The sequence below is a fragment of the Sipha flava genome, unplaced genomic scaffold, assembly GCF_003268045.1.
Source record: "Sipha flava isolate LNK unplaced genomic scaffold, YSA_version1 1_pilon_pilon, whole genome shotgun sequence".
Classification (NCBI taxonomy): domain Eukaryota; kingdom Metazoa; phylum Arthropoda; class Insecta; order Hemiptera; family Aphididae; genus Sipha; species Sipha flava.
Window position 1 is genome coordinate 1,401,488 of NW_020272783.1, and position 16,285 is coordinate 1,417,772.

General features: G+C 24.3%; 2 protein-coding genes across 2 annotated transcripts; one reads left to right on the top strand and one right to left on the bottom strand.

The window, feature by feature from the left end:
* Positions 1 to 1,580: 1,580 nt before the first annotated feature.
* Positions 1,581 to 2,829, top strand: LOC112682017 (biogenesis of lysosome-related organelles complex 1 subunit 2). The gene is made up of 4 exons (XM_025552461.1): positions 1,581 to 1,797; positions 2,245 to 2,375; positions 2,437 to 2,548; positions 2,610 to 2,829. The coding sequence occupies exons 1-4, from the start codon at positions 1,740 to 1,742 to the stop codon at positions 2,747 to 2,749; spliced, it is 441 nt and encodes a 146-aa protein (XP_025408246.1). The 5' UTR covers positions 1,581 to 1,739; the 3' UTR covers positions 2,750 to 2,829.
* A 6,481-nt stretch (positions 2,830 to 9,310) lies between these two features.
* LOC112682020 (RING finger protein B-like) lies at positions 9,311 to 15,700 on the bottom strand. Its single transcript, XM_025552465.1, has 10 exons — positions 15,443 to 15,700; positions 15,220 to 15,371; positions 14,829 to 14,965; positions 14,663 to 14,771; positions 14,373 to 14,589; positions 13,234 to 13,503; positions 12,408 to 13,006; positions 10,898 to 11,051; positions 10,783 to 10,830; positions 9,311 to 9,597 (listed from the first exon to the last, which is right to left on the bottom strand). The coding sequence occupies exons 1-10, from the start codon at positions 15,539 to 15,541 to the stop codon at positions 9,559 to 9,561; spliced, it is 1,824 nt and encodes a 607-aa protein (XP_025408250.1). The 5' UTR covers positions 15,542 to 15,700; the 3' UTR covers positions 9,311 to 9,558.
* Positions 15,701 to 16,285: the final 585 nt, after the last annotated feature.

Sequence of the window (16,285 nt, forward strand, 5' to 3'; positions counted from 1 at the left end):
AGTGTAAAAAGAACGAATTAAGAAAAGGTTGATTCTCAATATAATCAACCTATATTTGAGATTATTCATTATACAATATGAATTGAAGGTAATAACATAGTTATACAATAAAACGACAAACATTGCCAATAAATGTATACATCGTTGAACTTCTTTTGTCTAATAATTGTAATTGCAAAGATTACTTGTAAATTAATTTATAATTTATTGTTACTAATGTTATATACCTAGGAGAATCAATACATATTGTTCTATTATACATTGCTGCAATTTGTTAGTGTAGGCTCTGGGTTGATAGACAAATGAATAGTGGACTCGATCTAAGAACGGCAATTACAAAGAGGTTTAAATTTAAGAGTTGAGATTTAAAGATAATTTAAGAATTTAAGAAATTTAAGAAATTTAAGATGTTTGTATACTTAATTAAATTCTATTTAATTAAGTATACAAACATCGTATTTTAAAATCATGTGAGTACTGAAATAAAAATTTTTTGTCCCACGTGAAAATAATGTCCTCTTATAAATATAATATTGATTATGACGAAATATGATATGTTCATTGATAAATTATTAATTAATATCAATTATTATTATAGAATAGAAATGTTATGTAACAACCGTATAATATTATTATACTATTAACATAAATTTTACCACAATAATAAACCTTGAATTTTTTAAAAATGATTCAAAGTGAAACTTAAATATCACTTAAAAACAATATAAAGATCGATAGATTTGTTAATTTGTGAATAGATAATAGATTAAATCTCAATACAACTAAGTGTTTGTAAATTGTATCCATCCCAAATTATATTTATTTTATTAATAGGTATAAAAAAAAAAAAATATTAAAATACTGTACTTGAGCGTAAATTTAATAAATAAACAAATAAATATTTTCAAATTTTAAAGGTTCATTAAAAAATTAATCCTAATAAGTAATTATGACTTAATGAATTTATGTCTTTTGAGACATTATATCTATAGTTGTAGCAACGTAATTATGTTGGAGGGAAAATCGAGCAGGTATCATTTGACACGATTTTTTTTCATACAATTGCATTATTAAAATATGTAGGTAAGTAATAAATACTTAACAGTATTTTAATCAACATAGTCAACATAATATATGTTGATGTTTTGTATGCAATTGAAAGTAATAGGAGGGATCTAAACTAATGAAAACTTTATAAAAAAATTGAAAATGAATTATTAAAATAAGTACAGTCTAATTATTAATCTAATTAAGTATACTCATTTTTTACTTCTTCATTAGCTGCCCACTACTAATAATATTAGTCAGAGAATAAGGGACACGAATTAATAATCGTGTTTTGCATTTGTATGACCGTATCGAAATGATTTATAAATGCCATATTTACGAAGACGTAGTGTTTTTAGTTTGTGGTTCAGTATGTGATGAAGGGTTTTTTCATTACTATCAACTGAAAATTTATCAGTAAATATTTTTTATCTCATATCACTAAAATAGTGACTACAATCTCAAAACAGTATTATTATCACAGATATGTATAATTATTATACATATCTGTGATTATTATTTATTATTTACTATCAACAGTTTTTTTAATCAGTTTCAATTATTTTTCTAATGTTTTATTTCAGCTACGTTATTCGGAAAAATTTGACAGCGTTATAAGAACATTTATATTTAATCTAACAGAAGAATAATTTTTAAGTAATCTTTATTTTTAGTGTCCAATTAAATTAAAAATGTCTGAGGAAGACAAAATTGAAGATTTCGGTGGTATAGATGAATCTCCCAAAAGAGGTAAAATGGGTAAAGTTCACCATAATACTTTAAGCATTTTTTTATACATAAAAATATAAGGATTCACTAACATTTTGTTGAATGTATTATTTAAATACTATTTTCATTCCACCTAATCCAGAAAATCTACCAAATATTTATTATATATTAATTACATTGATTTGGATTTTTGTCATAAAATATACGCCTATAGTATAACATTGATTGATAAGGAACTTTATTTCCTGAATTATAAAAAGTTCATCATAAGGCATGATACACTAATTTTTGTTTATCGTTTGATAATACTAAATATTAGATCTATAAAAGAAATGTAACTCGATATTACTGTGCAAACCAATTTTAACTAAAACAACTTATTACAATTATAAGTTTCCTAACATAATTATAATTATCAAATAACATATCTATAAATGTGAAAATAATCGTTTTGTTTGAACTTTTTAGGTCCTACTCTTTCTACAAGCACAAGTAGTTTTGAACGTAATGATCCTCATGATCCAAATTTAAGTTTGTTATCCACTAAAATGTTTGAGAAAACATCTGAATATTTAATGGGTGAACTTCATATAACTGAGGTTGGTTTATAATTAATATAATTAGTTATTTTTAACAAAAATTAATATTTTATATACTTAGGAGGACTATAAATTATTGGAAACCATGAACAAAGTAACTACACAAAAATATGCATCTTATAGACAAATTGCATCAGATGTTGGGAAACAAATAATAGAATTAAATGAAAAATGTATGTAAATGTTTTATGTTTTTATGAATTACAATATTTTAAAACTGTTTTTCATGTTCAGATAAGTCATTAGAACCATATCTTGCTCAAATTGATCAGATTGAAGACAGTGTTTCAAAGCTAGAACAAGCAGCATTTAAATTAGATGCATATGCTAGAAGATTGGAAGCTAAATATAAAAGCTTAGAAAAACGACAATAGTCTTAAAAAAATAGATGTATCTCCGGCCTGTGATAAATTCTACATAAAATTGATTAATAAATTATGATATCTATATAATAGCACTGTGCAAATTTTTATGAAGTTTGAATAATTTTTAATTTTATTAAATTTGAACATTATTAATTAAATACTTATAAAAAACTTGTTTATAAAAACTATAAAAAATATTTTATAACTTTATACATATATATTATATAATTTATATATATCGTATATATTTAAATCAATATTTACGATATTGTAATTTGTTAAAACAAGAATTAGAATTAGTAACTATATTATCAACATGACACATGACAACATATAAACTAAATCTTAAATAAAATAATACTAAATAATTGTAAAAATTAATTTATAAGCTTGCATATATAAAATTTTTATTTAAGATTAGTTTAGAGTTGTACCATGAAACATAAATACAGTAGAACTGGTTTAAGACGCTCTTGCTTAAGATGATTTCCCGGCTAATACGCTCATTTATACGAGTCCCTTGATTTTGACAACAATTAACATGTAATTAACTCTGGATAATATGCTCGTCTTGTCAATGATGTTCATATAAAAATATATTGTATATACATATACATTGAATAACATTTAAAGAAATACCTCACTAATATACATATACATTAAATAACATTTAAAAAAATACCTCACTATTAATAACGATAACGAATAATAACAAATAGAAACAAATGCACTTGATCATGTTAATGAGCTAAGAAGATTAATTGCATCTTTTGACAACGCTGACGAAACGTTACATCATCTTAATAAAATTGAAAACTTTCTGTATTCAAAAAACATCAAAACTTTGAAACAATAAAAGATAAACGATTTTTTTAAATAGGTAGTATAAATGTAATAATTCACTCTGTAAAGTAAAAAATATAATTTATATCTATATAACATGGATGTATTGTAAAATATAATAAACATTTTTTGTTCTCGCGTAAAACGATTTCCCGCTTAAGACGCTATTTGTAACTAGTCCCTTGGAGAGCGTCTTAAACGAGTTCTACTGTATTTTAAATGTTACCAATAAATGCTTCAATACAAATTTATTCAGCCTTTGCAATATTCTTATTTGAAATTAATATGTTCTCAATATCTTAGGTGATTCCAAAAGATGTTTGAAATGCAAATGGTATCTGGACCTTTTAAATAATTAAAAACGTCCACTATCATGAAGTTCCTGGATGAATTCTATCAAAACTGCATATTAACCACTAATCTCACATTACTTATACTTATTGCAAAATATATATATATATATATATATATGTGTGTGTGTATGTATGTATATTTACAGATTGTATAAATAAATTTTTAATTAAAAAAAAAAAATGCACAATAATTTCTTGATTTGGTATGTTTAATTTTTATTTTGTGAAGAATTTCAAGAGAATCTCATATTAATGACAATACTATGTATAAAATAAATAATTTGTGATACTATGAACTAATTTAATTTATGATATAACATAGTTTGTTTAATTGTTTAACCTATTTATCTATAAAAACAAACTTGTGACAGGATTTCCTTTAAAACTTCTCTTACTTAATTGAATATTAAAATAATTACAATTCAATAACAAAAGTAATTATTATAATAATTAATTAGCTAATAAAATGAAGATATTATAATTTATATTTTATCCATTATCCAGTTATAACACTGTTACAACTTTATAATAATAATAATGATACTTAGGCATGAACAAGGAAGCCTAGGCATAAACGAATTAAAAAGTTAAAGTTAAGTTAAACTTTTTTTATTTCAATTTTCATTGAATACATTTTTAACTTAATTTATTTTAACTGATATAAACTTAATAAATAACGAGTTACTTTTAATCAAATTCAAATTAAGTTAATTTATAAATAATTTAAAAAAAAATACATATAATAAATTTATTATTTATAATGCATACCATACTACATAACGATTTGCTAAAATAGGAAATTAGAAATATAGTTAAATTTAGCCAGGATTCTTCAAGAAAAATAACTTAACTAAATACATATAGCAATAGCCATATATCCAATAGGTAGGTATATATTATATTATAATATATAGGTGTATCATACATAAGATATATCATACTATACTGTAGCAAATGGGCATATTGTAATAATAACAATAATAATAATTAATTAATACTTTTAACCAGGGTTCGTAAGTTCATACCTTAAAAATGCCTAAATAAGCATGCATTTATGCACTTCAAATTAGCAAAATTTGCTTTGAAATATGCCTTAAAATGTTAAAAAATATGCATATATTTGCACAAAATATCTAAAACTTACTTAAAAAATACTTAATTAAAAAAATCATAAATAAATTTTGAACCAACATGAATTATCCATTCATTTTTTTTATAGATAGCTATATTTTATTTTATTTTACGTCGCAATTAAAAAAAAAAATAGATTTTAAATACTATTTAATATAATTCTTGAGCCTTCATGAACTGCGTATAATGTACGTCTTTGTCAGTAATTAATTTTAAATCTGAAACTTTTCAAGAAGATAGGTAAGAAAAAAAAAAGATAATACAATTTCTATTTTTAACTTTATATATATTTTCCATTTAGATTTTTGATAGATTCTAATAGAATGTTGTATACAATATTAGGAAAGATAACCAATATTTTTATCTAGATTAAAAATAAAGATAATGACTAAAGGTTTATATAAGATAATCTTTCAGTTATCTAGATGAAATAAAAAGATAATAGAAAATTATTTAAAATAGCATTTAAGGTCCGACTCTTGGATATATTTTTAAAATAACTCTTTTATTTAATGCCTTAGGCCCGGCGCACATTGAGACGCAGGCAACGCAGCCCAGCGTAGGTCAGCGCAGCGCAGGAAAAACTGCGCTACCTAAGTGAGCGCATATTACTACGCAGTTCTGACGTTTCTCCGATAGTTTTTGTCCACAGTTACCAGCATGAGCGATAGTATGATGGCCGAAAATTTAATAAATTTAAGTTCTGAATCAGATTCCGATGACGAATTTGATGAATTAATTTTGTTGTATTCGTTAAGTAAAGAAAAAAAAACGTGGAAAAGTAATTTTATGAAGAGAAGACAAAGTCACGGTGAATTCAATTTGTAATCGGAATTTTCTAACAAACAATTTTTGAACTACTTTCGCCTGGACCGAAATCAATTCAATGAAATTCTTAATTTAATACGAGATACTATTTATTCATCTGGGTGTAATGCTCAAAAGCCGATTGATCCTGAAGAAAAACTGGCAGTCTTTTTAAGGTATATCGTAATTTCCAAAACTGCACGGCACGTGTGCAGTAATCTGTGTCGCAGACACTGCGTGACACAGGCACGCACTGCTCTATCCTGCCCTACCTCCCAATATGCTCTAGTACGTTCTAATAGATTACAGAAAACTACGCTGCGCTGCTTTGTGCTGCGCTGCGTAACCTGCGTCTCAATGTGCGCCGGGCCTTAAGGTTTGATAGAATATTTTTATTATTCTTAAAAGTAAATAGGTTAATAAATGATTAACAGATGTAGGTAGATTAATTTAAATTATTATTTATTATACCTATCTATATTTTAATATCTGTACAAGTAGTAATTGCTAAGTGACCTTACATTATTCATAATACATTATTCATAATTTTTTAACTAAATTTAATTTGGTTATATAAGTTAACATTTGGTTGTACTAGAATTTGTATTAAAATATTTTTTAATGTAATAATTTAAATTTTAAAATACATATAAATATCACAGTTCATATATTTATTATTTAGTTCAATTATTATTGTATGACAAATTATGATAAACGGCTGAATAAAACAATAAAATCTTATTTTAACAAAAAAAAAGAATCACTTTGCTGGATTTAACATCTATTATCTATCGATAGAAAAAACGCAAAAAGATAAGTATAAGATAAAGATACTTTGGATTTATCTAGATAAAAGATGAAAGATAATTTGGACGTTATTTAGATTATCTTTTGGATAATTTTTTCTAAATATTCCTAATACTGAAGTTGTATAATACATATATCCGATAAAATAGAAATATGCATAAATATGCCAAATTTAAAAAACATATTCAATCGTGCTACCATGAAATGGATTTCTAGGTCATCTAACATTAAATTATAACTTTGCTAGATTGATATGCAAATGCATGAACTTACGAGCCCCGCTTATAACTATTAAGTATTATGATATTATGTTATTATATTGATACAGATATAAAATACAAATGTACAATTTTCAAGGACAAATAATAAAATATTTTTACCATAAATAAGTTATTTTAATTTATTTTAATTAAAACTAATTGGGTTATGCTTTAGACTTTAAGTTCCTTGAAAAAGTATTCAAAGTTTAAAAGAAATACTCTTTAACTTTTGACGTATTTTTAATTTTTTTTTTTTCAAGCTATATTAGGTTGGTTTACAACGTTTTTAATTTCACTCTCCACTTATCACGATCTTCGGCAAGTCTTTCTAATCCGGCGTAAGTATCAATCCCTGCGTCATTTTTCAGTTGAGATATGTACGAGTTTCTTGGTTTTCCTGGTGGTCTTTGTCCTTCAATTGCACCTTCTATTATAGTGTGATGAAATTCTTCATTATAGCTTAAAACGTGACCAATCATGTTCCATCGTCGTCGCTTTATGGTTTTAATTATGAATCTTGTTCTTCCAACTTGGGTTGATATATCTTCATTTGTTACTCTTTCTGTCCAGTTTACTATTGTATTTTTAATGTCATGGGCAATTTACCTTTTTTTTTTTTTTTTAACAAAACCAATGCTATCAAAAATATAAAAAATAAATATAAACATTATTATAAACAATATAAGTATTCTTATTCAAGTAAATCGCGTATTAATCCAAACGATTTCATATTTACCACGATATTTTATTGAATTGTATTATTTTGTCAGACTTGGATAGTATTCCGAATACTTTTTAAGTATTTCGAATACTTTTTAAATAATTTTTTTGAAAGTATTCAATAAAGTATTTTGAATACTTATAACGAGTATTCTGAATACTGTATTTCGAATACCGTCAAATCATCTATTTTTTAAATGATTTTATTACTTCTCCGTCGTATCTTGTATAAGCTAATATCAGGTATTTATTATTATTGTAAACCATAAATTATAACAGTTATGTAATATAAAAATACAATAAAATAACATATATTTAGTCTACAATTTCAAATATTTCTGTTGAGTGGATTATTTTTATAATATAAAAACTAAAAGTATTTTAAAAGTATTCAGAATACTTTTGAAGTATTCTAAATAATGTATTCGGAATACAATTTGTATAAAGTATTTGAATACATATCCGGAATACTATTTTTTGTAAGTATTTAAGTATTTATTCTAAATACTTTTAAAAAGTATTTTACTAAATAAAATGCATTGTATTTAATTCGACATTTTTTATACTTTTGGTACCTTCTACATAATTCTATTCATTAGTATTTACCAAATAATTTAATTCTATGCTTAGAAAAGCTATTGGTTATTTCCTGTGTTCGATAATATTTATGATTTTTATTATCTTAAACTATATTACTGGGTATTTATACATATATTAAAAAATAATAATAATAACTTAAGTTAATAAGTTAATTGAAAATGTTCATAAAACTTTTAACTTAACTGAGTTAAAAAAAAAATTAGGTTAACTGTTAACTTTTTAAAATGCTTTCCGTCAACTTAATTTAGCTCAATTAAAAATTATCATTAATTTGTTCATGCTTGCAAACAAGGTTACACAATTTCAACAAGCTTTCAAAAATAGTCAACAACTTGTAACCGTTAACCCTGTTACGTAATATCAGGAGGTGCTCAGGCACATTTAAATCATAACCGGAACAGTTATTTTTATAATGCACTATATTCATCATAATTTACACTCAATTTTTAAATTTTGGTCTTAACATTGTTTTTAAAATTAAATTTTGAATATAATTATATTATTATAACAATGATAATATTAGTACATTTTCATTGTTATCTGTTCTTTGTTGGAATTGAAATTATAATAACATAATTTGTATCAATAACAATGATATTTACCTATTATTAAATAATATTTAACAACAATAATTGTAAGTACCTATTTTATTTTATTAATTAAATATTACTTTTTCTTTCATTTTTTGGAAAAAAATAAAAATAATGTTATTAGATTTATTTTTAGTATAACATTAAAAAAAACCATAATTTAATTTATACAAGGTAGATAATTAAAAATAATTATTCTTATTAATTTTATCTACGTTTCTTATCAGAAATAATCATTGTACAAGATTTATAGTTTATTCCTAGATATCTTTTGGGAATAAAATACTGTTTCTGAAAAAAAATTACTAATTATTTAATAATAATCAGGAGTATATTTTTAAATACATATTTAAAATGTTATTGTTCACGCAAACAAGCAGACGGTTTACGCATAAAATAACAGTAATAATTAAATTTAAATACTTGAGGTAGGCATAGTAACTGCTACTGGTATAAATATAGCATAATTTATTTGACTGAAATAATAATCTAATATTCGACAGTTTATTGGTTTGGATTAATACATAAAAAAAAAATTTATACTTAATCTAATTATAACCGATTTACATTATTTGATATTAATTTAATATAGACTAAAAATTTGGAAGTATAAGGTAGCTAGGTATTCCAACAGTAAGTAAACTTATTCTAAATGATTTTGACAAAATAGTACTATTTTAGATTTATAAAACAAATATTGTTTTCATCTAATGGGAATACTGATTATCGTTTTCAAAATCTGGAACCTGCAAGACAAAATAAGTCAATTTATACAAATTTTAGTTAAAACTAATAAGTTACTAATGCTAAAATTATAAAAAAAATATTTTAATAAAGGAATACAAGATCATTTCAACCAAATTTTATCATACTATGGAACAATTTTATTTGTTATTAATAATTATTATTTGTTATAGATTTTTTTTTTTATAATCGATAATACACCCGCCATCAGGGAACTCCATAGAAGAAAAAGTATACTTAAGGACATTATATAGCCTACATTGTATCTAATACATATTTTTGTTTTCTACTTGTATTAAATTATTAATTTTCTTTGTGAGCTTAAATTTGAATAGAAATAATAGTAACTGTTTTGTATTGCCTAATAAAATGTAATATATTTAAATCGTAATACTAGAATAGTATAAACACATTAAAAATAACACATGGTAGCCGGTAGTAAGTATATATGTTAAATATGACGATGAAAGTCTTGACAAACAGATAAACATAACAGGAAATAAAAATTATTTGGTGAACTCAATTTGGAAATAAATGTTTTTAATTACTTATTTAAGCAAAAACCTAAAATAAAGCGCTCTTATGAAATGTTTTGAAATTAAATAATATTTTTTATTTAAAACATATTGTTTTGCTATCTGTATATAATTTAGAAAACTACATGAAATTAATTATAAATAGTATTAATTATAAAAATTGATAGTATCAATGTTATTTTTATGTTTGTAATTAGTATTGATAATAAAAAAAAATAACAAAAGAAATAATTAAAACTAAATATGAGTACAATACATGTGTTATAATAATGAAGGTTATAGAGTTTATGATACTAATTTAAATTTTAAATACTTTAAAAATAATTAACTTTCAGTTTGAAATTCAATTTTCTGTTAAGATTTTAAAGTAAATGTATAAATTAACGTAGAACGTGTTAAACATTGAAAATATCTTCTTTTAATTTTTACAACATTAATTTCTAAGTATAATTGTTTATTTTTAATTATTTTACAAACATTTTAATCAATGGTTCCTATACACTAAAGTAGTATTTGTTTTAAGAAATGTATCGAAAATCTCACATATTTTGTTATCTAATTAAGTAATCAATGAGTTTAATCAAGAGACATAGAAAATAGTTCAGATTTAGTTGATAATTGAATCGTAGTATACAAATATGAGTTACTTACTATTGATGGTTGTGGGAGTGTAGCTAAGTAAAATTGCCGTGCATCAATCTAAATTTGTTAAATAAGTCATTATTGTAGTTGTATAAAATGTATAAAAAATATATAATCATATTACTGGTTTATGGTAGTAGAAATCTTCCTCAGCCGCTACCTTTTCAGCCCTATTTTCAATACCTCCAGCATTTTTTCCTTCTATGTTATGCACTAGTTTGTATACAGCTGAGTTTGACAAATCAAATTTTGGTGGTTCATATTTTCTAAAGTTTACTCTGCAATAATAAAAATGTTAATAATTAATTATAAATCAAATATTTTATTAATCATCGACTATTCAAATCGTCTTGCAATTGACTTGCAAGATAGGTCAAGATTTTTAATTTTAATTGTAGTGAAAACTATGAAATGAATAGTAAATAAAACATTAAAATAGTAAAGTTATCTATTTATGTTCAATTTAATTAGTTGGTGTGTCAATTTTTGAGTAGCTAATATACACATTCAACTTTTTTTCAGAATAGTGTATATTTAATAGGTATATTAAGGTAGGTATAGTAGGTATAAATATATATATATATAGCCAGGTAGATATGACAATTGTGTGGAAATTATTAATAATATAAGTATAGGCAATTACTACTAATAAACGGTTCCAGCTACTGAGGCACGTAGCCAGGTATTTCAAAAGAGGGATGTTGTACAAAATTAATCGATAAAACTATACTTAACAAAATAATAACTTTACGTATAATGCATTGTACAAGCATCCTAACACATTAGTACATTATAATTATACATGAAAAGTGGTGGACCTAGGGGGAGCAATATGGTGATTCATCCCCCGGCGTAATATTTTAGAAGGTGTAGTATTTCTGTAGTAAGTACATAATTTATTATTGACTATTAGTTTGATACTTTTAACTTGGTTATTGATAATATGTTTAGAACTCAATTAGTACGATTGTATTCATAATTATTAGAAAATAAATTAGTGGGAAGGGTATTTGATCTTTGTTTTATGATAAAGCATAATTTTAAATTTTTCTCTGACATAAAAATTCCTAGTTCCACCTTTGTGTGCATACATTTTTATTCATGAGTAATATACTAATGTATGAGAAAGTGTTAAATAATTTAAATATTTTATTCAAATTTCAAAGTACATTATATATATATATATATATATTTTAAATTGTTCGTAGAAAAACGTAAAATCACGGCTTTAATTTATTAGACATAACGATGTAATGAGAAACCGGGTCCCAGCATTATTGGTATACCTATATTACAATATTTACATTATTGGTTTCGAAATATGTATATATTTCGTTATGATAAATATTTGTTCATCACGGTTTATGATGAATTTTTATTTTTATAAGACTTAAGTATAACACGGTTAAGGAGTATTGTTACTACACCTGTAACTCCCCTTCTGGTTATCGCGCCTCCAGGTTAGTTATATAAATATAATATGGTTATATGGTCACCACCACACGTGGATATAAAAGGATCGGTAGGTAACATTGGGTATACTATATTAGTAATATAATATTAGTATAAAATATATTATATAATTTTAACTAATGTAATTTATGTTTATATTTAAAATATATTTAATTATTTACCCCAACGTGGAGCCGACTAAAACTTCAGCTTGTGATATCAATGTTTCAGCGATAAATTTTTCATTGTACGCATCTTTAGGACCTCTCCACTTTCGACCACCGGGTAATACGATAGGTCTGGGTAATGGTGTAAGAGGATACATTGGTCTACCGATGGGTTCTTTATCTTCAGTTTCTTCCAATTTTTCTTCCGATTTTTCTTCCGATTTTTCATCCGATATCTCATTAAATTTCAATTCTTCTACTTCTTCAATTATTTCATCAATAACCGTTTCAAATACGTCGTCTTCACATATCTCTAAAGATTCATCTTCAATACTTTCTTTTTTGATTAAATATTTTTTTTGTTCTTCTTCGTTTTCTGTGTTTTTTTTATTAATTTCAGAACTTTCAGTTGATTTAATTTCATGCGAGAGTAAATCTGAAAGTTGTTTTTCCAACATTGAAATATGATTTTGAATCTGTAATGGTAGTTCTCGAATAGCAGATAATTGATTTTGAATGTCCAATATACTTTTTTCAAACTTATTTTCGTTCTCATTTTTCACATAGACAGTTTCTTCAGGTTCATGTATTCCTTTAGAAAATTCAATGAACTCCTAAAAAATATAGTTTTAAATTTAAAATTGGTTAAATAATTATATGCAATTCGGATACTTAACATTATTAAATTTTTGTATTTCTATTTTTTAGTACAAGTATACAGATATTATTATTATGTTCTATAATTCGTAAATTAATTTAGACACATAAATTAGGTTTCTACAAAAATAAAATGAACATTTCAAATCGACTAAAAATATATTATGAACTGTTCTATACTTACCTCTTCCGTAGTAATATTTTCAATTCCTTTTTGTTCGATTTTCTCTGTATGAATCTCTTCTTCTTCATTTTCAATTTGGGTTATTTCTTTCGAATTATCTTCGTGTTCTTCTGCACACTCAACATCATTTCTTTCTTTAGTTATTACTATATCCGTTGACACAACGCAATTTTCTATGTTTGTTAATTTACATTTACAGTTGGTACATACTTGTTCAGAGGATTTTAATTTTGTACACTCCTCTACTGTTAAATCTTCAGTACCAGTTATCTTATAACAGAGAAACGTAATAGATTATTATATTATTTCTAACTAGACTAAAAGAATTATTTTATGAGATAAACTTTTTAAGCAAATTATATAAAACCTTAATTATAGTTATCAAGAAATATAAGTAGTTTTATTTTTTGTTCACGTATACCAGTGATTTTATTTTTTAAATTATAAGTTTTGTTATTATAATATGTATTATAATTATTTTTTATACATATTTATTATTTATATAAGTTTTTATTTTTTTGATGATAATCAATAATTTTTTTTTACTCATTGCAAAAAAAGTGTCTTGTTTTTTTTACATATAGTCACCCTAACCTACATGTACATTGTATACATACTATATGTGATAAAATAATATTATTTATTGTATTAGATTAATATTGATATTATTCGTACTTTTATATTTGGTGGCCCCCTCTAAGATAATTGTTTACTAAAGTGTCCCGCCAAGGAAAAAAGGTTGGATATCACTAGCGTAGATTCTTGACGATGTACTCGACTCCTCAATATTTTTTTTATAACTTTCAAATAGAAACATTCGTATAGACAAACATAATTTTAAATTTTTAAAGAAATTATTCTGACCATATAAATATATATTAGTATTCTATATAGTTAAGAGTTTATATTAATTGGTTGGTATTATACTAATTACAAATTATTTTATTTTTATTTATTTTTTAGTTTAATCGGTACCAGTTAGTTAGGTTAAGGTTTCATACATAATACTAATACGCATAAAAGCTGTAAAATTAATATTTTCTTAAGCTACAATCGCAGTAGATTCAACTAAAAAAACCTTTAATGAATACTTTTAAAATGTTTGTTCAAATAAAATACGCATTTTACTATTATCCCACCTCATTTTTTTTTGATTCTTCAGGTTTTTTCTTTTCTGGTGGTTTGATTTTAGGCCTATTTGGTGTTGTCAAAAATGTTGAAAATCTTTTCGTTGGGCATCTTTTTAATTGTTCTTGCTCTGATTTTTGATCAAAAATTTGTTCTTCTTGTAATGTTTGAAAAACCAATGAATTCTTAATAAAATCACATTTAGGTACAAACCGTTTAAAATTGACACTATATAAATAAAAAAAAAAATGTAACAATTTGAAATAAATGAAAACAATATTTATCTATTTATTACTATTACCCAATAACATTTTTTCCATTATTTTCCATAACTTCAGCACTTTCTAGTAGTTTTTCAGCTATTTCTTCCTCGGTCATCTCATGCCCATTTTCATAAGAATCTGATACAACTACCCCACTTAATCGTTAGAAATGACAACTATTCGAATTAACGAAAAATGATTTACCTGATATTACATTTTCTCTGTAATTTTCAAGTGTTGACTCATATTCAGTTATACTTCCCACAGATGATGTTGCCCGATCAATAACTGAAGGTGTGTTAAGTCCTCTGGTCGGTGTAACTGCTGGCACAGGACTTCCTCTGAAAATAAAAATTGAATGTTAATTTTTTGATGAAAAAATATTTACCCATCATAATAATGAATATCATGAAGTTAAATTTTGTAAACTTAAACATAATAATCTAAAAAATACGGAAATTTATTTAGTAAGAAGATAAAAGATCAATTTGATGTGAAATGTATAGGTGGAAGATAGTAAATAATACACACACAAACACACATCCACATATATATATATTTAAAATTATTATTTAAACACTGTATTTATATTCACCGCAAGATCGACAAAGAAATATAATTTCCAGCTTCTAAAATACATTGTTGAGCTTCACTATGTGTCATTTGAGCCGTGCTGTCTCCATTAATTTCAATAATCATATCTCCAACACACATGCCAGCTTCTTCGGCCAAACTGCCTCCAGTCACCTATTCGAAGATTTTTTTTTTTATATATATTTATATTTTGTTGAAATAATTCGTTCGATTGAATGACTTACCCTAACGACCGTAAGAGGAATCCCAAAATCATGGCCTCCTGTTAGACGAAATCCCCAAGATGTCTCGTCGTATCGATGAAGTTCAATTTCTTCACACATTTTTGTGTTGAATAATACTAAATTAAATATATATTTGAAAAAATATAATTAAGTGACGATTAAGTAAATCCTGTAAAGTAAGCATAACTTCAAATTTATTGTAGAAAAAACTTTCAGCCACGCGGTCGATCTGTATTCAAGTATTGACGAGTGACTTACGATACTCTAATCTCAGAATACCTTTTGGCATTTGGCCATCAATACCTGACATTCTAATTGTGCATTCATCTCAATATATCATTACTATAACGAATATAGTTCGTATAAATTTGGCACATAATAAATATAGTAAACTCTTCAAAAATCTTATTTTTTGGCATTCGTATTGATGTTTTTTATATTTTGTAAAAATTACTGTTTATTCACTAAATAAATTTATCGTCATAATATTTGTATACTTATTGTACATAATTGATATTGTTTTTGATTTATCTAAATAAAAAAAAAACAATACATTAATACATTTTTATAAATAAACTAATTTTATTTGTTCTGGGGATTACGTTAAGTAAAATACTCAATCAGCTAACAGTTAGCTAATTGATCGTTTTGTTAATTTATTGAATCTGATACCAATGAATATGGTACTGAAGTTGTCATTAATCTCCATATAATCGATGATACATTTCGTTTGAACAAGTATTTTTTCTCATTATAATAATTAATATTAAACTAATATTATCGAATATACATATTATCTTATAATATATACTAAATAATTATAATTAAATTTATTATGGTTTA

Bases quoted from the DNA above. Each gene is read 5' to 3' on its own strand.
- LOC112682017 (XM_025552461.1), top strand. From the start codon at position 1,740: ATGTCTGAGGAAGACAAAATTGAAGATTTCGGTGGTATAGATGAATCT. The intron at 1,798-2,244 runs GTAAAATGGGTA...TGAACTTTTTAG, and splicing joins AGATGAATCTCCCAAAAGAG to GTCCTACTCTTTCTACAAGC. The intron at 2,549-2,609 runs GTATGTAAATGT...TTTCATGTTCAG, and splicing joins AATAGAATTAAATGAAAAAT to ATAAGTCATTAGAACCATAT.
- LOC112682020 (XM_025552465.1), bottom strand. From the start codon at position 15,541: ATGTGTGAAGAAATTGAACTTCATCGATACGACGAGACATCTTGGGGA. The intron at 14,772-14,828 runs GTAAATCATTTT...TAAGTGGGGTAG, and splicing joins CAGAGAAAATGTAATATCAG to TTGTATCAGATTCTTATGAA. The intron at 13,504-14,372 runs GTGGGATAATAG...CTCTGTTATAAG, and splicing joins AAGAATCAAAAAAAAATGAG to ATAACTGGTACTGAAGATTT.